Raw genomic sequence first — 24,674 nt, forward strand, 5'->3', positions numbered from 1 at the left:
ATTTAATTTAACTTATTTATATTTCAGGAATTTATTATTTATTTAAGGTATATTATACTTTAGAAGATACAATTATTTAGGAATTACTTTAGTATTAATAAATATAAGTTCCCCTTATTGTAATAAACTTTGAGAGGTCAGTGACCTATAAAGTGACCCATCAGTGAGATTTCATTGGTCGAGGTTTTTGGAGGGAAATCTTTTTGTGGGCAGTGTATTTTTGGTTAGAACTGGTCATACCAGTCTTTGTGTTCAAACTGACAGGATGTCTTGATGTTCCTGATTTCATACGATTTGGGGTGTAGCAGTTTATTTCTTTGATTGTTCAACTCCAGAATTTCAGGTCTGTTCTTAACATTATTTTCATGTATGATTGTGATTTTGTATGTTTATGTGAAAGTGAGTGAAAAGGTGTTTGAATGGTGAATGCAAGTTTGAGAGATTGTGTAAATGAGCAGTATAAATATTTTATCAGACATTTCACTCTAATTCAAGGATTAAATTGTATATATGTAGGACTGAGTGAAATGAATAAATAAGTGTAAAGTTGTAAAACTATTTTTATAAATAACTTGTATAACTGTAATGTGATTAATAGTAAAATTAGGAATTTTATCTTCTGTTTCATATAATTTAAATAATTCTTTCAATTTAAAAGCCTAGGTACTTTTCATTAAATAAAGCAGTTATTATTATTAAAGATTTTTATAGCAGCTAAGGGAGATTACTCATTGTTATGCATTCCTTATAGGACTGTCACAGCTACATGATCGTATAACTTTCCATATGTACATCCAGACCTTTTGACCATATTAAAGGTAATTTATGTGTTTTGTGTTTATGTGTTGTTCCATTATATGTATGTGTTGACAGAACTTATTTTTTAGTATTTGTCATGCATGTCTATATTTTATGTTGAATTAAATTTCATCTGTGTTATGTCCAATGCATGAAATTGTATTTGTGTTAATGTTCAATATGAAATCATATAAGATTATTTGATTTAGATTTATTTAATATCAGATAATGATTTTGATAATTATTATGATTTTCTTTTATTTTAAATGACTAAATTAATAAAGGAAATATTTTTATGATAAATTGATTTGTGATAAAGAAGTGGTAATTATTTTTATATCAATTTAATTTAAAGAGAATATGAATTATAAAGTATGAGATTTATTAAAATGATGATATACTATAATAGAGTTAAATGTGTATTTTTAGCTTGTCTAATAATTGTTGTTGTTATTACAGGGTCTACTATATTATACTACTCTACTCTACTGTTACCATGGTTACTATTATTTAATAAAATACAACAATGAAGCAAGGATCAACTTCGATTTTATTTAACGAACCCTATTACATTTTCTAAATGTACGGAGATGCACGGACGAATTTATCACCCGTGCAAAAAAATCCATGATTTGTACTATTTTCTGTATTCCGTACATTCGTGATTCCGTGACCTGTCTGTGTTTTGTAAATGGCGAAAGTTTAACGTAATAGTATATCTTGAAAATTCCTTTGCAGTAGCATTTAAAAAGTTGTAGAGGGTTTATGAAGACAAAGGACCTGCCACAATTTCAATCATTAATTGGATTGATTATTTTAGTGAAGGAAGGGAGATGGTTAAAAAGATGTTTGTTCTGGTGCCCATTGAAAGTAAGCTGGGAAAGAGTGACTTTAGTTTAGCAATTTGTTATGAAAGATCGCGAAGTTGCAATTAGAAAGATAGTTGAATATCTAATGCCCTGTTCACATGGAGAGTTTAATTCGCAGTAAATTAATGCGAAGTAAAATGATGCGAATTAAACTAATGCGAATTATAATTTTATTTCTACAGCAAGGCTATTCAGTGAGGCTATTATGACGTCATTTACAAATCACGTCATATTGTGCAGAGCAGATATAAATTTGACATATGTCATAGTGTCTGTACACATTTAAGTGATCAACATAATTTTCCTTTGTTTTCCATTCAAAAATAGCACAAGTACCTACATTTGACCATGGACTTGTGGACTGTGACTTAATTCTGCCCTTACGCATGCGTCAAAATTTAATTCGAATTAGCTTCGCTTAGCGTTCACACGGAGCTAATGCGAAGTAATTTAATGCGCAGTAAACTAATTCGAATTAAACTAATTAGCACTAAATTCTCCGTGTGAACGCGGATCAATTTAATTTGCAGTAACTTACGTTTAATTCGAATTAAACTCTCCGTGTAAACAGGGCATTAACAATAAAATAATTATTAAATCCCTACAATATCATTTACCTTAGACTTAAAACTTAAAACAGAAATCAGATATAAGGAGAAAGCGCCCATTCTTAAGGACATACGCAACACAGTTTGAACTTTATTGTCTTTTTCCCTGGAGTTGAAGAGTTTCAATACTCAAAGGGACTGTGTGCTACATTTTAATGTCTATATATGCTGTTGTACACGTCTTCTAAAACAAGTTTGGATAAACAAAACATCTAGAATATATGTTTAGTAATTTTTGCAAGTTGTTCTTTGAATTATACAAGAATTTTCATTAATTGATATCTTTTCAAGACCACTGGTAATGCATGCTGATTTTTTGTCTACGAACATCTGATGTTACTATAATCTTAAGTTAAGAACATCTTGAAAAATTATCAGTAGGCAGGGTACGTTGCGTATGTCCTTAATCCACATTGGATAAACGACGCACCCAAGACAGAGGAGTGGGGTTGCGATGGTCACCATGCTTATTCTGGGAAAGGATAACCTTATCCACCCATTCTATTGCCTAGATTTGTCCATTTGTGACAAATGGACTATTCTTCTTATTTTAAAAAACCTGCATGGAAAGAAATATAAAACACGGGTAAATATTAAATCTGTGAACAGTACGCTACGGAGCATGTCATGTGACCGCCTGGTCCACGTGATTAGAGCATGGGCAGAACGATGGCAGATGTGCATTAAAATCGGAGGGGACTACTTAGAAAAAATAATAACACTGAAACCTAATTTTATTTCTTTTATGGAAGTGATTCAATTAGTTCGCCAACTTTTCGATCACCCTTCGTATAATTAATATATTACTCATTGAAAAAAGTAAGGATCTTCTACTTGATATCCCCAACTCTCCAAGTAGACATGACACCATCACAATTTTTCACACTGTGGTAGCTAATCACGAAAATCCCGGAAAAGGGGACTTTTCAGATCTGAAGTTTATGGAAATCGCAAGACGAAACACTTCCTTTAAGTTTGGCTTAATGGTGGTTTATAGGTCCTTAATGATGGTTTAATGGTTTTCTTTAAGTCACCCTTAGATTGAAGGGAGAACACTTTAACCACTGAGCTATCGGGGCTGTTATAATAGTAGTGAAATATAAGACCTTTATTTGTAACAAACCGTGTTTGGACTTGTACATGTACATGTATTTTTTTTCTAACGTTTATATTTATTAATCAATAATATGAATAATTATATTTATATATATTTAAAAAAAGAAATTTTTATTAAGTTTAACATTACGTTAATATTTCTTAAACGTGGACCGTTGTTCGGTGTGATGGTGTGAAACAACTTTTTGATTTTAAGTTACTGAATTACTCGTTCTATAATTCGCAGATTTATAAGAAATTCAACAGATATAACAAAATTTTGTTATTAAAAAGAAATATATCATCGAAAGAGAACGATGGAAAAAAAATGATAATAGTTCTTATAAATATGCTGCGGATATTTACAATTTTTTTTTTTTTTTTTGCAATTAAATTGACAATCTTTGGAACGTGGCTCTCCACACACGAAAAAAAAAAATACGTGATTTTTAAAAGAATTAATATATAATATGTATTTATGGATAAAAATAATTTAAAACAAGTATTTAAACAAGCTGATTTTAGGTAGCGAAAATTTTAAGGCATTTGGTAAAGCTGTTCTCAGTTTCCGAGTTTATACGCATTGACAATAATGTCAGAAATAGCGAGAAAAAATTATGAATTGAATAAGAATATGCGTAAATGATATTGAAACAACTTTAAGCTTAACAAGTTAGTTTAAGACTTGATAATGGATGCGTTAAGGTGGTTTAATTCAGTTTGGACATTAAGCCACCATTAAGCTGCAGTTTAAAGGTGGCTTAATGGTAGCGTACTGAAGTTTGGACATTAAGCACCTAGAAGCTCAGCTTAATGGTGGCTTAATGGTGGTTTAAAGGAATTAACTTCTATAAGCCACCATTAAGCTACCATTAAGCCACCATTAAACGATTGCTTAAAGATGGTCTTTCGCCCTGTGAATACTGCACTTTGAATTAAGAATTTATTAACAGATTGATTGTAGTTTTATGACAACTGAAAGATATTCTTCCACTCATATGAGACGTCAACGGATATCACTGATTGGCTTCGGATTTTGACCATTTCTTGTCACTCGGGCTATTGAGCAGCAGGGTTCTCTTAAGAATGTCAACGCCTGCCATTACACAGGAACTCGTTTTTAAGATCTCATCCGAAAGACCCACAACATTTCACATTAGGAACTTTGGCGCCTATCTCCAAAACTAGATCATCCATCACCATTTTTTTTACAGTGATGGTAGATTTCAAAAAGACCCCACCCTGAAACTTGTGGTGGCGTTGTTTTATTAAATGTTATATACATATAAAAATTCAAATTAATAAAGTTCTGGAATGCTGTTTATTTTTCAGTGGTTATTATTCATATGCAAACTGCGTTCAAAATTCTTGTTGCGTTATACGATAGTAATATAGATAACGATTATTTTTCTTGATTTACCTGGACTTTTTTCCTTTGTTGTCAACAATATTTCATCTTCATCTTTAAAAGAAAAAAATAGTTTCATTATTACTTAGAATTTGTATTTGCTATGATAAACAAGAGGCTTAAAGACCTTAACGGTCACCAGAGTATAATACAACATTGTAAATGATTCACAGAAGTACATTGTATAATTAAAGTAAAATAAACTGATAGATGAAGCTATGTTGCCTTGAAGCAAGAGAATAGGATGACCAGGGATCAACAAAATAACTAGTCTAGTACCTTCTAAGTAACAAATCTTTTAGTAGATCTATTTACTTGTCCCCATTTGAACTATCACTAAGTGAAACTTAATAAAACAACCATGCTTGAGTGCTATCAGTGTAACTATCGCATTCCCTATCACATAGGCTTATCTGGTATTTGAAGAATATTCAATCTACAAAGATAAGGTATTTTTTGTCGCATTTTTTAATTATCTACCATTTACAATTCTACCTGACCATTAAAAACATGAGAGTACTTTTTGTATTATATATTATTAAAATTCTTGCATAAATCTTTTATTTAATTGATCTTTCAAATACATTATTTACAGTGATTAATTATCACAAGTGAGTAACAAATGGAGAATTATTTCTCTCAGTAGAAAACAAATTAATAAAGCCTTCCTAGCACCGGAACACTTGTCCAAGTGGTTCAAAATTTAAAAAAGCTGGTAAGAATACCCTTGCTATTACAGCTTTGTAGCAGAGAAGAGGATTTTCGAAGATATAGTGCATTTTTATTATATAACCAACACAGTCCCGCCCTTACACCACAGCCTCTGACTTTGGGGCCAAAAAATTCAAATTTTGGTGGGAGACCCTTGATAATTATAACCAGGCACATAAAATGTGTGCTTTATACCCGAGCAGAGAAGAAGACTTTCAAAGAAATAATGCATTTCTACTATTTTTTTTAACAGAGTTCTACTCTAGGGGCAGAATCCCTTACACAGGACATTTTAAGAGGCAGTCCATCAAAAAGCCAGGCAATGGGTGGCACATCGCATGTAATGGATTTTAATTATTTTTTGCATGTAGACTTATTAAAGCAAATGTTTACACATGGCAACATCAAATTTTTTTAGTGTTCCTCTAGTCCTATTTTTGGTAAGTGCTTAATTTTAAGTGCAAAAAGGTCAACATGTTGGTTAAAAATTTACTACGTTTTTGTTTTGTTTTATTTGAAATAGATACTCAAAAACTGGATATGTCAATAAATATTATTTATAGTATAAACTCTTATCTTCTATAATATCTATGAATAAGACACCAATTTATATTTCTTTAGAAAAAATTATGTGGTCTAAACTTTAGTTATGCAAGTGACTTAATAAATTTTCATTACGTTCTAAAATCCAATACATTTAAATGTCAAAACTTTCTCCTCATGTTATTATGAATAAAAAGTACAAATTGTTGAATCAATTTAAAAAAAAATTGGTGGGAACAGGTATATTGAGAGAAATAAGAGGCGTCAAATTATCTACTTCTTATAAAGAGCAAGAGCCACCAACCATCAAAAATGGCTCTGTCTGAAAAAATAATGGGATTTTGTAAATTGATAATATAGACTTTTAGCTTTTCTTTGCCGTTTCTCTTTTTTCGATATAGATTATATTTGTTTTGAAAAAGAGAGTTTGAAGTATGACGGTGTTATAAAAGAAAAAAGCTAGTAGAACGTCATTATTTAAAACGTAACTTCGTAGGGCGGTTTTACATATGTGTAAACATTGAATTAAAACTAGTATTACATGTAATTGGGATGGACATTTATCTTACTAATAAACTTCATAATTAATTTAAGACAATTAAGAGCAGTTGGAAATTGATTTCACATCGCAGTCTTGATGTCAACTGCGTGTTTAACTTATTGAATTTTATAGATACATGCACAGTAAAAGTAATCTGTGTGACTGTCTCGGAAAGTTTTCACCCTACATGGTCCCTATGCTATTATATTTTTCAAGAAGGAACATTGTATTTCTATCCCTTGAACACATTTTTGTGCGATGCATCGCTCCTAGTTACATGTAAGTATTGAGTATTGAACATCATTTAAAAAAAAAAAAAAACAACAAACAAACAAAAAACAAAAACATACGACTTGCTTCAAATGACGATAGACTGTCCAACTTAGTTTTCAGGACTTTTTTCCTACACGCCTGCAAATATCAAGCTGATCTTTGGAATGCGCGTGCAGGAACGAAGCTTGTTTTTTCAAAGTGGGAAAGGGGGAAATCAGAAAAAAATAACAAGATACTCAGTACCTGAAATGAACTTAAAACGAATGTTTCTAATCGAAAGAGATACAATGTTAATGATAAATTCTTAGATCCTGAACTTGCTAGTATTTTAACATATAAAAGATCTAAATGATTTGGATAAAGGGAGGAAGTAAAAAGTTGGAAGGACTTGTTTCTAATCCATTTATTCATTTGTAACAATAATTTGAACGTCGTTTTCGAAACAGAAACATAGAAAATTATAGATTAATTGAAAAAGGGTGTCGCAATTTATCAGAATGGTTTATTTAGTAAACAGAACTCATCAAAACATTGTCGCCCTAATGTGAGTTTCTTTGGAGTAATATGGAATACATATCAAAAAATATTCTTACGAAAGATAAAATCTGTAAAAAAAAAAAAAAAAGAATCACTAATTTAAGGCTAAAGCAGAAAATAAATCAGCTGCCTGTTCATTATTATATATTTATCGGTATTTGCTAGACCCCCCCCCCCCCTTCTCTTGCAAAATATTCGAAAATTTCTCTCCCAAATATCTTTACTGCAAGGAATTTGAAAAGATTGAAATCGGCGAAAATTATATGATTATTTTCCATGTAAATGTACAAAATGATTAAACACGAGCAAATATTCGTTTTTAGCATACGTACATGTAACAATGCAGTGTAAAATTTCATTGCACATAATGGTTTTTATGGTTAATAAAAAGAGTAGAGCTGCGTTTATATTGCTGATATGTGGGTCACAGTCATATGTGAAATACATCTATAGGTGTTCATTTATCCTTGTCTTACAATCAGCGCAGGATTGATTTTATTCAACAAAAACTTGCTTAAAAAGGTCTTACCCGCAAACAACAACAAGAGCTGTCCCTATCTTTTCTTTCCGGTTTTCTTTATGAAATATATTTTTTCGTACACAGTGTTGGTGCCGCACCAGCCCCCCCCCCCTTCTTTCTGAGGAAAAAATGAGAGGAGAAGGAAAGTCTTAAGCAATTTCAAATTTCTAAATTGATTTCTATTAATAAACAACAAAGAAAGTTAAATTCAAGACAACTTATGGGATTAAACTTTAAATAATTACAATAATTGCAAGTTTTGTTGTCATTAGTTTGTGACCCCCCCTTTTTTAACCTCAACTGGCCATGGAAGTCTTGATTCTACCCCTCATAAGGCCTTTCTACATATCATGATACTCATAATTAATTAATACTTAGGAAAGAGGTACAAGTGTACAATACCAGAATATGCTGACAATAGATTTTAAAAAAAAAATATTATTATTATATGTCTTATAAAAAAAAATACATCGTTGGGTTTAAATAACCAGCTATAAACAACTTACGCCCATACGTTTCAAAGAACATATTCCTGGAATCTCTCTCTCTCTCTCAGTTTTCATGGTGCTGAATTCTTAGATAAAATAACTAAACCGTATACTTACAGTCGCAATGAAAAAGTGGTGGTAGACTAAAAAAAATTTAAAAGTAATTGATCTATAGTGTACTTTATTTTATTTATTAATTTTTATTCTTTATTTTGTCTAAATAGATTTAAAACCACTACCCCTTCCGATGACGATCAGAAGCATAGATTACTTAAATTGTGATAGTAACAATGAAATATTTGGAGCACAGTAAAAAGATGCATAAACATTTTATACTGGATTTCTAAGACATACTCTGATATTTTTATGCTTTTTCGCTCACTGGGGTGTAATTGAATTATGTTTCATAAATGATGACAAAATCAGTTATGTGTTATATGCACACATGCAACATCAATATCCTAACATCGAATTTATTAAATGCAGACATATTGAAAAATATATATGCTTTTGAAGCAGGATGGAAATTCACCCTTATGTGTACGTGTATAAGAATCATCCCAGAGGATTTTTTAGATACAGTTATCATATCGATGACTTATATATGCTGGTACAAAATAATATATAGTTATAGTATACATGTATGTGTGTACCTATATCGGGTTTCGTCAAAACACTTGCACTTGATGAACCCGCGCCATTGACCTAGATTCTGTTTAGCCGAAAAGTATATGATTATCCAAATATGTTATTTTTTTTAATTTCTTTTTTTTTTAATTTTCACTTTGCACAGCAAGCTATGCTTTTATGTTTTCGTTTGTTTTACAAAGCTCTAGCGTGATATATTTGCTGCATTCTCTATTAATTTGTTTACAAATTGAGTCATGTCTGTTAACACGCACAACAGTATTAAAATTGTCTCAAGAATATAAAAAAATGAATAAATAAAAATAAATATATAAATAAAAAAAATGACTGAATATAAAATTGTAGGCCTAATAACAGCTTTAAAAAAGCAGGCATTGGTGGGGGTTAAGGGCAGTAAAGAAAACATATAATTTGGCGTGATTTTCTGATAATAAATAATAATTTGATGGTATCATCCAGTTGGGCTTTAATCATACAAAAAATGGCATTCGAGAGCCAAAAAAAAAAAAAAAAATTCAGCAACATTCCAAATAGTTTAGAGCCTTTATGACGTCACAACTGACGTTTTATTAGTAACGTCATATATAATGGACCTATTCACAATAAAAACCATGGTTTGCCAGATATTTATTTCAGAAAATGTTTATTCTTTTTTTTTTTTTTTTTTCACAATAAGCGTTTTAAACGAACAATGAATTGCTTTTCTCGCATATTTTGTGAAATTTATAATTTTTTATTGTTTAATGAATTAAATGTTAACGATCGATTCACAAATTAGTGATTTTTTGATGCATCAAAATTTAAATATAAAATCAAATTTCATACTAGCCACACCCACGAACAACAAGGATAATTAACATAAAGATTTGTATCGGCAATATCTATATCTATGGTAAGTATAAAAATTGTTCTTGACTGTGGCCACATCTAACTTTGGGAAAATCTGTCAAACAATCGGCATTTTTGAACGTTTTTATCACACCGTCGCATGTTCCAACCGTCGCACGTGCCTAAAAGGCGTATTATTTAACAAAATAAGTTGCGTATGGAAAACAAGTATGTTGTCCTCTAACATTTAATGTATAGAACTCTTGTTGAATTGAAACTTTATTTTTGTGAAAAACACAGAGCCAAAGAACAAGATAGGTCTAGAGCCATTTCTGGCCCCCTCTTCAAAAATACTGATATTACCTGTAGTTATAAGGTATACCAAACCCTTACATAAAATAATAGTTTTTTCTTGTTATCTTAATAAATTGGTTTCCTAGCAACACATAAAACACAACAACCATGATTTGAATTTTAAGTCACTATTACCATCATTTATTCATTAAAATGAGATAAAGAATGAGCAATTTTATACACATCACAATAAAAATGATGAATTCATGGATATTTTCCTAAATAAATAGCAAAATACCCAATTTTATAGCTGAGGTAACCAAATAGGTCCCTAGCAACGGTATCACTGCACATGGATATTGAAACTAGATTTGTATACATAATTGAACACGTTGTAATGAATATCAGAATATTAGTTTTATATTATAAGTTATTTCAATATGGGTGCATTTACATTTGATATTTAGCTAAAATACAGCTAAAATACAGCATTTCATCTCAATGGGTACCAAATAAATCCTTAGCAACTAAAAAACAGCCATGTACATATACATATATATCTACACAGAATATACTCAAGATTTCTTAATATTTAAGAAATCAATCTGAATTCATTTTGAGCAACAGATTGATTTATGATATATATATATATATATATATATATATATATATATATATATATATATATATATATATATATATATATATATATATATATATATATATATATATATACTTAACAACAATTAAGAACTGTTCAATGTCAGTATACTCATAATATTTATCAGATGTTTCAACTACATTGAAACCATGAGCATCAGAATATGTACAAATTTTTCCGTTTCTAAGAGAGAGAAAAAGAAAAGAAAAAAGAAGAAAAAAAACTTTCCATTGTCCATTTACACATACATGTATACTTTTGCAGGAAAGATATCAAATGACAATTCACAACTCTATTATTTAGAATTAGGTCATTTTAAGCACTCTTTTCTATCTTAAAAATTTTAAGGTGCCTCCATCCTCAGATATCCTCAGATATTTTATGTGTAAAAGTAGAAAAATAGCATTAATTTCCACTTTATATAGTTAAATATAATTAATTATCACAAAAATTGTAGAGGTCACCACCTTTTTTACAAATTCAGTATTTTATATATAAACAGAAGTGCATGTCAATAAATGGTTCAAAGCAAGTTTGATTTAACTTGATAAAATAGTCTTAGTATGAATATAAAAAACTGTCTATGTTATGGCATTTAAGGATGAGAATTAAAGCTGAATTTGTGGGCCATACGCATATGACAAGTACCTTAATTATCAACTGCAATATCTCTAACAGATCTTGAATGTTATGAATAAAATATTTGATAAATGTTTAAATCAGAATGTACAATTGATACAGATATATCGTACATGTCAATAATATATGAACTTAGCTACTCCTCTACAGATGAACTGCACTCAGAGTAAGAAATATCATAAGCATCTAATACAGAGTCACAGAAATTAAACCTTTCTGAACTATGCTGCTGGAATCGCTGGTACCCTACGTACCAGATAATACTGGCAACGTGTGCACAGCAGCCTACCACCCTGGCATCTACCTTACAGGTACAATACCATCCACTTATCTGTCCATCTGTAGTGTATTTTATGAAAGAAGTGTGCAAAACATTGCTACAGTGGCGAGATTGAATTCGTACCTTCAGAAGGTTTTCTTTTATTTTGCACACTTGAAACTGGTATTCATTTTCATTATTAATGTGTTCTTTTGCATAAAGTGGTGCCTGTTTAAGCTGGTAAACCCCAAGTGTTATCTTTCTCAGTTTGTCTTCTGTCAACACTGGAAAATCATTTAAGAGGTGAGATGAGCTATCTATCTCTGTGTAAATGGTTCTCTTTTTCAACAACCCCTCATTTTCTACTATGGTTTGCACAAGGTTTCCTTGCCTACTCTTCTCCAACATTTCTTCAGCAAGCTTGATATCACATTGCTTACTAGCAGGTGGAGAATGGTACCTGTTGCAAATTGCGGCTACTATTCGCAGAAACTCTCCAAGATGCGGGATATAATGGTTTGGTACTACTTTATCAAAAAAACGCCACTGTTTCAATTTTCCATTAATGCTTTCAACTATCCACCTAATCTTTGTAATGAGTCGACTGGTATTTGCATCTTCAGTAGTATGCTGCTTGGAACCTTTCTTCAAATATACTGGCATTTGAACAGATAGACCTTTTTCTTCAAGAAACTGAACTACATCACGAAAGCCCCTGTCTACAATACACAAATCATTGTCCTGAAGCCAATCATTCATTCCCTCAGAGTTTACAGTCACCATATGCTTCGTTATAGCTGCATCATTATTTCTTGCATTTGACAAGTAAGGGCCTTGGACTGATAAAATGTATCCGTCTGTCCCCACCACAACCATGGGCTTCACAAGTGGCCTATGTTTATAAAGATTGTAGGACTGACGCTGAAACTTGTAATCAGAACTTTTTTGTATAAAAATGTAGGTCCCATCTAAGACTATGATTGCAGTATTATCTTCATTGTCACAAAATAATTTTTTGGCAATAGGAGTTGTGTGCTTATTTACAAAGTCTTCATGACTAATGTGGTCAAATCCAACATTCTGAGAGACAAAATCCTTGAGAGACATTCTGGCACTATGTATACTCCTTTGAATCTGACATTTCTTTAAAGAAAATATGGTTCCAAGGATATGGTTAGGTAGTCCAGTTCGTAATTTTGTCATCAAAATGGCCAAACATGTTCTTACTGAACGCACTGCTGATGGGCGAATTGATGTTGCATAGCACGACAAATCTTGAAACTGTTCTTTTGTTAAGCCTGTTAGATTATAGTAATCTTCAGTAGATAAGTGGTTGGGATTGTCAAAGTCCAAAATAGATGATTTTTTCAAAGTTAGGCGAACATTTTCCAACAGATTAAATAAATCAGTGCGGTTGAAGAATGATTTGGCATACTTTGCTTGTAATTTTGTCAGAGAGCTTTGCAGCAAATTTTTTCCCTCTAAATGTGATGAACAACATCGAGCTGACGATTTGATGAAAATTCCACTGTGGATAAAAGCTTGTGTTCTGGCATTCAGTGGAACTGTGCATAATTTTACACGTTGACTGCTCTTCTTCTTACATACTACACAGAATTTGTGTGAGGAATGTGTAGAAGGGATGTTCAAATGAATATTTTTTGGACTGCATTCTTTAAAACTGTTGTCTAAATGTTCACCTTCAGACAAGCAAAAATCACTGTCACTGTCATTATCTAATGTTAAGGAGGCAGATGAATTTTTCTTCAGTGAATTATAATAATCCTTTCTGCAGTTATTGCAGATAACGTCGTTGTTCCCAGGATCTCGTCCTGAGAGTTTTGAAGCATATTTTCTTAGAGGAGACTGCCTAATTGGACGTCTGATCTTTATGTGATATTTTCCACATAAGAAGCACTTGTATTCTTTTGGCATCTGTAATCACATATTGGAGACACACTTCATATTTTGGAAAATTATGTTTTCATCTGGATAATTCTAAATAACTATGTTTACCTAAAAGAGGCCCATGGCCACAACACTCACCTGAGTAAGTTTGGCCCTGTTGTTCTTCACTAGACTTTCCCCCATGTAATACACCAATTGTGGTCCCATCCTATCCCAGGGGGTCATGATTTTAACAATTTAGAATCTGCACTACCCCAGGATACTTCCATATAAGTTTCAGCTTTTCTGGCCCAGTGGTTCTTTAGAAGAAGATTCTTAAAGATTTTTCGTATATATTTCAATGTAAATAATGGATTCCCTATTGTGTCCCCTACATACCCCAGGGGTCATGTTTTTAACAATTTAGAATCTACACTACCCCAAGATGCTTTCACATGTTTCAGCTTTTTTGGCCCAGTGGTTCTTGAGAAGAAGTTTTTTTTAAAGATTTTTCCTATATATTTCAATGTAAAACTTGGATTCCTTATTGTGGCCCCACCTACCCCTGGGGGTCATGATTTTGACAATTTAGAAATTACACTACCCCAGGAGGCTTCCACATTAAGTTTCAGCTTTTCTGTCCAAGTGGCTCTTGAGAAGAAGATTTCTTAATGACCCCACCCTATTTTTGCCTTTTCTTGATAATCTCCTCTTGTAAGGGCTTGGCCCTTCATTTTAATAAATTAACTTTCTTGTTTTTGGTTAAAATTGGCCCATTGGTTCTTGAGAAGAAGTTGAAAGTGTGAAAAGTTTACAGACGGATGGACGGACAGACAGATGGAGACGGACGACGGACAATGGGTAATCAGAAAAGCTCACTTGAGCTGAAAGCTCAAGTGAGCTAAAAACATATTTATACAGGAGGCCTATGGGCCAAAATGCCACACCCCCCCCCCAAGTCCCCTTGGCCCTCCTTTCCTACACCACAATAAAAAACATGATGTGTTTGTGAAATACTGGTGCTCCCATTTGTCAGCTTATGGGAAAGGTTAAAGTTTCTCAAATGCATCAAACTCAAAGGTCAAGGTCAAGAGATAAAAAAATTGTTGTTACCCAAAGAAAGGTCTTGTCTCGGAGAATGTAACTGAAATATGAAAGCCCTAGCTAGCACCATCCATTCAAAATTAAGCCAAAGTTATAGTTTTTTTTAAAAATAGGTCAATCTCCAAGGTCAAGGTCAAAGAGTCATAACTGTTGGTATCCAAGGGAATGCCCTGTTACAAGGAATAGACATGTGATATATGAAAGCCCTAGTGCCAACTGTTCAAAAGTTATGACCAAGGATTACGTTTTTCATAAGTAGGTCAAACTCCAAAGTCAAGGTCAAAATTGTTGGTATCCAATGGAAGGTCTTGTAGGAATACACCTGTGAAATATGAAAGCCTTAGTACTCACCCTTCAAAAGTTATTGCTAAGATTAAAGTTTTTTCAAAGTGGGTCAAAGTGCAAGATCAAGGTCTAAAAGTCAGAAATATTTATTCCCAAAGAAAGGTCTAATCACAAGGAATACAGGCGTGAAGTATGAAAGCCCTAGCACCAACTTTTCAAAACTTATTGCCAAGGTTAAAGTTTGGCAAAACATTGCAAAAGTAGGTCAAATTCCAAGGTCAAGAGATCAAATATGTTGATACCCAAAGAATGGTCTTGTCACAAGGAATACACATGTGAAATAGTAAAGCCATAGTTCCAATCAATCAAAAGTTATGGGCAAGGTAAAAGTTTTTACAGACAGACGAACAGGGCAAAAACTATATGCCCCCAAATCTTTGATTACGGGGACATAAAAAAATCACTTTTGTTCATGTGAAAAATTCCTACCACATATTGTGGCCCCACCCTAGCCCCTGGGAAAGCTTCAGTAACACATCCTAAGAAAGCTTCAGTAATAATATTACTAACATGGGTGTAAATGGTCCCTGAACAAAATTGAATCTGCACTACTTGAGGATTGATGCTTGCATTTTATCCTATTAAATCATGGCCCTTATTTTCTTGGAGAAAGATTTTAGAAGATATGTTTTCCTATATATTCTTAATAATGACCGCCTACTGTAACCCCAATCTATCCATGAGGGCCATGACTTGAACAAATCTAGCTGTACCTGCACTAACTGAGGATGATCGCATATTATGAATTTAACAACTTATAGGTAGAGGAACTCCATGCATTTAGTTTATCTGCTAAGTATGCTTTTAAAGTACTTTATGCATTTTCACTGACTATAGGATCAATTGAACCCCACCATATTTAACACAAGAGCCCCTGACCATGCAATGAATTGGACAACAATTATTTACAATTTTGGTAGAGGGCTCAATGCATATTATAATATCATGCCAACAATATGATTTATTGACATTAAAGAGTAAAGAGGAAGAATTTGAAGATTTTGACCCACCCACCCAGGCCATAGGGAGGTGGGAACATCTGATCAAGAAACACATTGGCCTTTACGTCACCCATGTAGAGTGATACTGCTGAATTTTCACTACTGTAACAAATATAATTAAGCCTTGCTTGAGACTCATATGAAACTCTTGGACAGTGATCACTAATTAAAGTTTCACATCTGATCAGTTTAAGATAAAATAATAATTGATAGTTGTACTTTTATTTTAAATTATTTTTAAAAGTGTACTCTTGTATTTGTAAACAAAAATTAAATGTAGTAATAGTTAATACATCTGCATCATTTTTCCCACATTCTTTAAAGCTGAGTAAATAGATAGCTTATAATGCTGAAGAAAGATAAATTATTGAAAATGCTAATAACAGGTCTCCTTGCTTTTTTTCTCTCTGTTTAGCATCCACCTACATATATATGCCTATTTACAAAAGAAAAAAAAAAGGAAAAAAAAGCCAGAACACACACTTTACAGTTATAAAGAGTATCATACAGGTGATTCAATTTCAGTATTATACTTTTTCTGATAAAAATTACAATAGATATATTCTTGTACAAACTCAAGGTAGTAAATGCTAAGTTTTTATCTAATTTTAAAGATTCTCGACGAACATTTAAAATCAGAATTCAAAAGATTTTAATCTAACCAAACTGATATGATCAATCTCTGGAATATTGACTTTTTCTGATCCGAGGTGAAAAAAATTGCACATGGACGCTACAAATAGAAAAAAAAAAATAATGTTCTTATATACTTTTCCTAAACATATACAAGGCCCCCTAGCTTGTATATGCAGCCACCTACCTTGCATTTTCAGTCAGTTGAGTCTTCATTAAGTACACAAGTGCGATGATTCCCTAAAAAAATCAAAAATAAAATTAAAAAAACAAAATTAAATTATATTAAGAAGGTCAATAACACCTTAAAAATTAGATTGTAGCATGTACCTCTTTCTCTCTCAATATAATAATATGTATGTAAACAATGAAAGTGGGTTTTTCCACTGATCTAAAAATAGATATCAACAAAAGGAGAAAGATTTTAGGGAGGTTTAATCCAAATTAACAGGGATTAGTCGTTATTATTTCATTAAAGATGAAAAATGATAGGTCTTACAATAAAATTCTGGGTAATGAATTGTTGAGTGCTGATCTGCTGCTACATTGTATAGGAACACTTCTAGTATACCGGTCCCTATAAATATGGCGCTAAAATAGGTGCCGCCGAAGGCGGTGTACAATATAATACGATCGCGTGAGCGATCGACAAAATCGATAAAAAAGGCCACAAATCGCAAAATTGAGCCAAAAATCGTGTTCCTTGTGAAAAATTGGGTTTAAAAAACTGGTTTTTAAACACAGTTTTTTAAATGAGAATTAAAAGGTTTCGCAAAATAACGTACTTGTTGAGTAGATAAAACTCCATTTTGCGTTGTTTAGGAATGTAGTCACATGATCAGTTTTTGACGTAATCTCATAAATATTCATGACGTGCGTCACTTGTGTTTTGACGTAATGAAGACTTGTGAAGAAGTAGCTGATAGGACTCAAAGTGAAATGCTACTTAAATTGCGAGATTTTTGTAAGAAATGCAGGGATTTAACAAGTGATAACTAATTACTAGTAATTGGTTGATTGTATTGTGCATCACCATTGATTTGAAAGAAAAAATATTCTGAATATGGAAATTAGGAGGTTAGGATATCGAGCTTAAGTAAACGGTAAGTCGCTTTTACCAATTACTTGCCAAAACTTAGCGCACAATATCGGGTATGTTTAAACATTAGACCAAGGCTAATTCATCCATGTTTCGCAAAACCTTCCTGTTCTTCCGGTTCTTTGTAAGCAAAAATTGCATATATACATGAATAAACCCAAAGTCAGATATAAGATGCGAACATGGGTGAATATAAAACAGTTACAGTATCCGAGCTATATATACTCTAACCCTAATCCGTAGATCGCATACAAAGCCATATTGAATTAACGGTTTGTTTAAGTTTTGCATGTTTCATGCTTTACTCCTATAAGATGGTATATCGGCACAGTTCGACATTAGGCTGATTCATGCAAGTTTTTGGTCACAAAAGGCACTTGGCAGTGCCTTTTGTAAGCAAAAATTACATGAATTAGCCCAAAGTCAGGAAGATTTAAGAGTGGATTTATAAAACAGTTCCAATCTTAAGACAAAATACCCTAACCCTAATCACTCGATCGAATGCGTTTTGTTGAAGCGAGGGGAAAATGGCGGTTTGTTTACATTCTGCATAGCGACGGCAAGGGAAATAACTGCTCATGCGCAATCGCGTGATTCTGGGGACCGGCATACTAGAAACTTCCCCATTGTATATTCTGGTAAGTACCACAGCAGGCGACAGTCGTCGGTTAAACGCACAAAATTTACAAAGATGATTTGCAAGCTAAAATAAAAATATCAGTGATTTCTTATAACATATCCGACAATAGATTATTAGATCATATATTTTACGAAATATGACTATGGTATGAAACGATTACACCTTAGCCTTATATTTTCATCTGTCAGTTTACGTTTCGCGGTTACCGTATGGTAGACTAGAGTATACGAAGTACACAATTGAAGGGGAAACTTCTTAAAGAGTAATACTGCAGAAAATTTAGTAAATTTGCAGATATATGCAAATCTAATGATATTTTTTTAAAAGTGACATACACTCTGCATATATACCTACCAAATATAGCTGCTAAATGCAAGTCTGTAATCTGCAAACCCGTAACGTTGGTAACGTTGATGATCCGGAAAAAGTGAAGCCGATCGAGCCAGACTGATTTTATAAATTTCCACACATTTTTTTTCGGTTTTGTTAAAATTTAAACATGAGCGACTAAGAGTACCATAAAGATATTTTAAACGAAGAAAGTACACATCTAAGGCCCACAAGTGGCGAAATATCTTTGTGGTACTTTTAGTCGCTCTTATTTTTTAGAACGCAAGAATGTTGGAAATACCCTGTTTTCTGACTATTTTCAGCGATGATACAGATTTTAAGTCAACTGAAATTTAATTTACAAACAGAGGATAAAAAATCCAATATGATTTTAAATAAGTACTTGTTCCCAATCTTCAGAAAAATAAATGAATTTTTGTTTACATGTTATTTACTAATTAAGAAATTTGGGGGTCATCCAACATTACTTGTCCTATCTTGTTCTTTGATGGTTCGTGGCTTTAGCTCTTCATCCAAATTAAACCGATCCCGACCGGAGTTATATAAAGAAGAAAGCTGCTATGATTTCATCATGGAATTTGGTTGTTTTGTCTTAATATGGTTTACAAATTATTTGATTTATTTTTAAACGTGTTTTCTAGGTAGCAATTACCATTAAATTGATTACTTAATAATTTTGTATTAATTTCGATCGGGATCGGTTTTATTTCAATCGGGATTGGTTTCTATATTAAAAATTAAAAATATTTTCTTAAATCAGCTCTTCGTTGTATTTTATCATAAGAATATGTCTGTATTTTATTTATTTTCTGTAAGTTACATGTTTTTAGATGATTTTATCCATGGATTACATATATCTTAATTACTAAATGTTTTTCAGGTCCATGAAGATCTTTTTAATTGCTTGTAAAACATCTGTTTGATTTCTTGATAAACACCTTTTTAATAAGATATTTATTTCATGTAACAATTAAAAGCAAATTTTAAGCTTAATAGAATATCTCATTTCCAAAAAAAAAAAAAAAAAAAAAAAAAAAAAAAATTAAATTATCTGAAATAAAAAGAAAATCTAAAAAAAGAAATAGTCCTGCAGTGGCGAAATTATACATTCACGTACTTTAATAAAGCAAGTATTTTTATTTGTGTGTGTGTGTAAGGGTGTGTGTGTGTGTGTGTACAGCCTCGGCTTTAATCCAATTTTCTTCATCCATTCATCATACTAAGGAATATTTTCCTCCTCTAAGAAATTTAATTTGAAATAAATAAGAAAAAAAAAACCTGTACACTCACATACATATAATCATGATAATAGAGCCCAGGAATAATCGCACGAAAAAAAAAAAGCGGGGGTGGGTCGTCTGGGCGGCATCCGTTTTGTAACTGGTTTGATAATAATGAGACATTTTGGAAATTTACCAACCTACTGACTTATTTTAACTCCATATAAAGTATTAGCCTATGTGGAACAATTGTCAAATCTTAAAAACGAAAATAAAAAAAAAATGTTCCATTGACTCATCAGCCGTTTTAGTGTCAGCTTGAAGTGGGGCGTCCAGCAGTAGTATTGGCAACATTTTACTCATTAAGTAGTAAATTTATAGATTTCTGAAACTTATTTGGTCCGACAGTCGATAGTGAGCAATCATATAATGCTGATTGCATGTTTGATATTACTGCATACAAGTTAACATATCCAAGTATTAACAACACTTCATAAAGTGCACACCTCGACTTTGATGAATTTAATGTTGCGTAAATCTGGAATATTCATCATTACTGAATAATAAGAAATAATTCTTAATCTTTTCACATCCCAGTTTTATCAGAAATGTTCATCATAAATTACACTAGAAAAATTATTTTTAGGAATTATAAAATACCAGTATATGTATGTGCTATTAACTCATTAAAAAAAAAAAATAAAACAGCTTAATCCTATTATGATTACTGTAAAGACTGTAAAGACGTTTTGTACATGTATAAAATTACTCATCAATACTGACTTGTTTTAAAACATCTATAGCTGAGGCACCGCCCGTGAATAAAATACATTCTGGATCACAATATTATTTAATGCACTCGAAAAAGTAATTGGGCAGAAAAGAGATATTACTTAACTTAACTTTTTAAAAATCTTTTTCTTTGCCCTTTTACATAAATTTACCAACTTCCACGGAATATTTGCAACTATTGTGACGCAATATTAGATAGGTATTTGACGTCACTGATTCATGAATGGAAACGTAGATTCAACCTGAATAATAAAGCAAATTTTAAACTAAACATTATATTTGGAGGTGAAAATTAATTCCGTTTTTTTTTTTTAAAATAAACCAATTATTTTGGTTGAATGATTTTCTTTAGCGTATCCAGGGGTGTAGCTTGTCTTTAAATTCTAGTGAGGGAAAACTATCGTGGCCAGGGGTCTGGATGTTGATTTAGGCCTCCAGCAAGTTTAGGGCGGAACCCTGGTGGTGTGGGATGGGGTGTGGGTTCAGGGATCGAAGTCCTGACGGAAAATGAATTTTGGGGTTCTAGAATGCAAAGATCATACCTGTCCTCGACCTGGACAGAAATTTCATATTAAATTTTATCGGTTTCATTATTGAAGACTTCAAAGTGCATATAATACTATATATTTAAAAGTATCTAATAGAGTAGCCTAAAGAAAAAAACAAACTAAAATTAAATTATGGAAAGGGAAAGATATTAAAAAATCTAGTGAGGCAGTTGCCTCATTGCCACAATGGAAGCTACGCCCCTGGTATCAGTTCTAAATATCTCACAGGGGTTCTGATAGTAAGATGTTTAGCCGATTTCCCGATGCTACGGGAGATAACTCTTGCATCACAGAAATTAAAAAAAAAATTACTGTCTATTTTGAAAGAAAACTACTATTGAAAATATTTTTCTCACTAATTTTATTTTTTAAATTAAAAGATGGAATATTTCTTGATTTAGTTTGGAGTGAATTATAGATCTGTTGAAAATGTATTAGAATTTACAGTTCTTTGTTTCCGACCAACATTCAATGGTTTACATAGGAGTATTTAAAAACACAAAACAAAAACGATATTTTAGTAAATAAGCTATTTTTAACAAAATCTTTACTTACATTATTCCATATGGACTATATTAATATCGTTTTCAATAAAATATCAAATATTCGTCACATTCGATGTGCCGCCTATTAATACAATACTACCTGGTTTTCTGCTGGACTGCCTCTTAATTTCATAATTTTGGAAAAGACACTATTGCTCATCGTATCAATTCATGGGGTTTGTTTGCTTAATACCCAGGAGCAGAGAAAATGTGAAGGAAGTTATTCTTTTTAACTATATAATCAATAGAGCCCCGCCCTCACACTAGAACACCTGACTCGGGGACCATGAGATTTACAATTGGGAGGAGGCATCCTTGCCCATCATAACTTTGCATTTAGTTTATCTTCCCAATACCCAGGATCAGAAAGGAAGATTTTCAAAGAAACAATGCATTTTCAGTATAAAATCAATAGAACCCCCCCCCCCCCCCACCCATCACCACCAGAACCCCTGAACAAGAAGTCATGAAACACACAATTTGAGGAGAGACACCTTTGCTCATACCTATGCAGTATTTCACAATTATTAAAGAGCCACCCTTGCTCATCATAACCATGTACTATTTCATCTGCTAAATTAATTAGGGTAGAGAAGAAGAACTCCAACCTAATACCACAGAATAATGCACTTTCACTAATCAAGAGCCCCCCCCCCCCCCCCTCAGGCCACAAATTTTACATTTTTAAAAGAGGCATCCTTGTTTATCAGTTTATCATAACTAAGACTTTTTAAGAATTTACCAATTTTAATCATATCATCATTAGAGCCCTACTTTAACTCCAAAAACCCTCATGTTTGGCCATGAAATTATAAACAATTATGCTATAGGGTTTAATGCTTATTACAATCATGCCAACAGTTGAACTGCTAATTGGTATCCAGGAGTAAAGAAGATTTTTAATATAGCACTTTTTATGGTTTTATACCCATCCTTAAGCCCCAGGGTGCAGGGATCATGAAATTCAAAATATTTGTTCCCCTTCGCTCATGGATGCTATTTGCCAAAGTTGGTTGAAATTTGTTCAGCTGTTACAGAGAAGAAGCTGAAAATTAAATGTTCAAATGTTAATGCACTACGAACGACGGCGGACAAAAACAAATAGCAATAAGTCACCTGAGTAACTCAGATGACCTAAAAAGACACTATTAATGACATTAAATAAACATAATCTTTTTTGCTTTGTCCTATCTTTGATTTTAATTCAGCAAAAACGTTTTAAGATCATGAAATGAACAGAAATCTTCAGGAAATAAAGGACATACCTAAAAATTCATCGTTTTCCCATTGTCTCAGTCTCTGATTTCTTTTCCTAACTCTTACTAATATCAAAAGTAGAATGAGAATCAACATTACAGCTACAAAACTTCCAACGACTGCCCCTATTAATGCGGAGTCATCCTTTGAGAAAATTGTTGGTTGAACATGCATTGCTCTTGTGTTGTTGATCCTATGATCAGTAGTAAAGGTAGTGACAAATGTGTTTTTGGTAGTTGTATGCCATGTCCTATATGTTATATGGGAAAGATGGGAAAAATATAGACTTAGAATGATTGTTAATTTGAAACATACCATATGTTAAATATCATTAACTTACACATTTCCACAAAATGGATCAGCAAGATAGCAGTGATGTTCTGTATTAATTCTTAAACAGGCTGGATCTAAAAAATAATAAAAAAGAATATATTTACCTGTCATTACATAAAGGATAAAGTTTTTAGTTAAGTGTACGGATGTCGATTGAAGTAAACACCTTCAAAGAAATTGTCCTTACATTTGTACATTTCGTTGATGTGGATTTCTGTATCTGGACAGCCCATAAGAAAATAAGAGCAGTTACTTCTAGACAGCATATCGTCAGTGGTTTCCAAACAATAACCTAAAACATACATTTAATGATATGATAGAGATTTTTAAAATGCAATGGCATTAACCTTTACCATAGGATACTCAGTATTTGGCATTAAATTAAATTAACTTCGCTCTTTGTAATTAGAATACTTAGTATCCCATTTACACTGAATTTCAACTTATTGATGTAAGTATGATTACATAGTTGTCGGTGTACAATCAAATGTAAAATGACGGTCTTTCTCATTTTATTAACCGTCCCGATTGATAATTTTTAAAAGCATGGACCTTTATTGGTATGTTCGAAAAATGTTAAGATTTGTACTTTTAATTTTCTTAAAAACTATACATCACATACCTCTTTCCAATATCCCCATGATTCCATTGTGACATAATTCTACCAGACCCGTCTTCTCTGAGTTAGGTAGACATAAGTACTGATTATTATTATACTTGTCTTGACCACATCCCAGTCTTGCAGATGCTTTTAAAAAATCTGTCAGGTTCTGGGGACAAGAGTCGACTATATCAGCCATTGTGTACAAATTAAAATCTAATCAAAAGAAATGAAAAGTGGTAGATGGAAATTCAGTTAAATGTTGTCAAAAATTGTCGAGTCAAATAATATTAATTCTAATAAGTTGGCTTTCAGAAAGCAAGAATTGTCATCTCTTTGGCTTCATGAATGTCACAGAATAAACAGTGGAATGTTACATTATTTTCTCAGCTACTACTGGCAGTAGTATCGCTTTTGAAAAAAAAGGGGGGGGGCAGAAAAAAAAATCGACGAGTTATCTGAAAAATCTTTGACAAGGGGAGAAAAGGGGCTGTCCAAACTCAACGTTTTCACTTCTTGGAAGGGGGAGGGGGTGGCTGGGTGGGTTACAACTTTTCCGACAAACATTATAATTATAATGTTATATTATAATACATTC

General features: G+C 32.3%; 1 protein-coding gene and 2 long non-coding RNA genes across 3 annotated transcripts; 1 reads left to right on the plus strand and 2 right to left on the minus strand.

Annotated features, from left to right (window-relative positions):
• Positions 1–773: 773 nt before the first annotated feature.
• Positions 774–1,336, plus strand: LOC133203217 (uncharacterized). Its single transcript, XR_009723357.1, has 2 exons — positions 774–818; positions 1,258–1,336. It is a non-coding gene; the product is annotated as an uncharacterized LOC133203217 (long non-coding RNA).
• A 10,261-nt stretch (positions 1,337–11,597) lies between these two features.
• On the minus strand, positions 11,598–13,835 carry LOC133203238 (uncharacterized). Its single transcript, XM_061339059.1, has 2 exons — positions 13,767–13,835; positions 11,598–13,655 (listed from the first exon to the last, which is right to left on the minus strand). Exons 1-2 carry the CDS (start codon positions 13,833–13,835, stop codon positions 11,598–11,600), a joined length of 2,127 nt encoding a protein of 708 aa, XP_061195043.1.
• Positions 13,836–23,483: 9,648 nt separating this feature from the next.
• Positions 23,484–24,265, minus strand: LOC133203299 (uncharacterized). The gene is made up of 3 exons (XR_009723383.1): positions 24,098–24,265; positions 23,663–23,767; positions 23,484–23,549 (listed from the first exon to the last, which is right to left on the minus strand). It is a non-coding gene; the product is annotated as an uncharacterized LOC133203299 (long non-coding RNA).
• Between the last annotated feature and the right edge of the window lie 409 nt (positions 24,266–24,674).

The sequence above is a fragment of the Saccostrea echinata genome, unplaced genomic scaffold (genome assembly GCF_033153115.1).
Source record: "Saccostrea echinata isolate AGI-Se365-2 ecotype Australia unplaced genomic scaffold, CSIRO_AGI_Sech_v1 ptg000049l, whole genome shotgun sequence".
NCBI classification, from domain to species: Eukaryota; Metazoa; Mollusca; class Bivalvia; order Ostreida; family Ostreidae; genus Saccostrea; species Saccostrea echinata.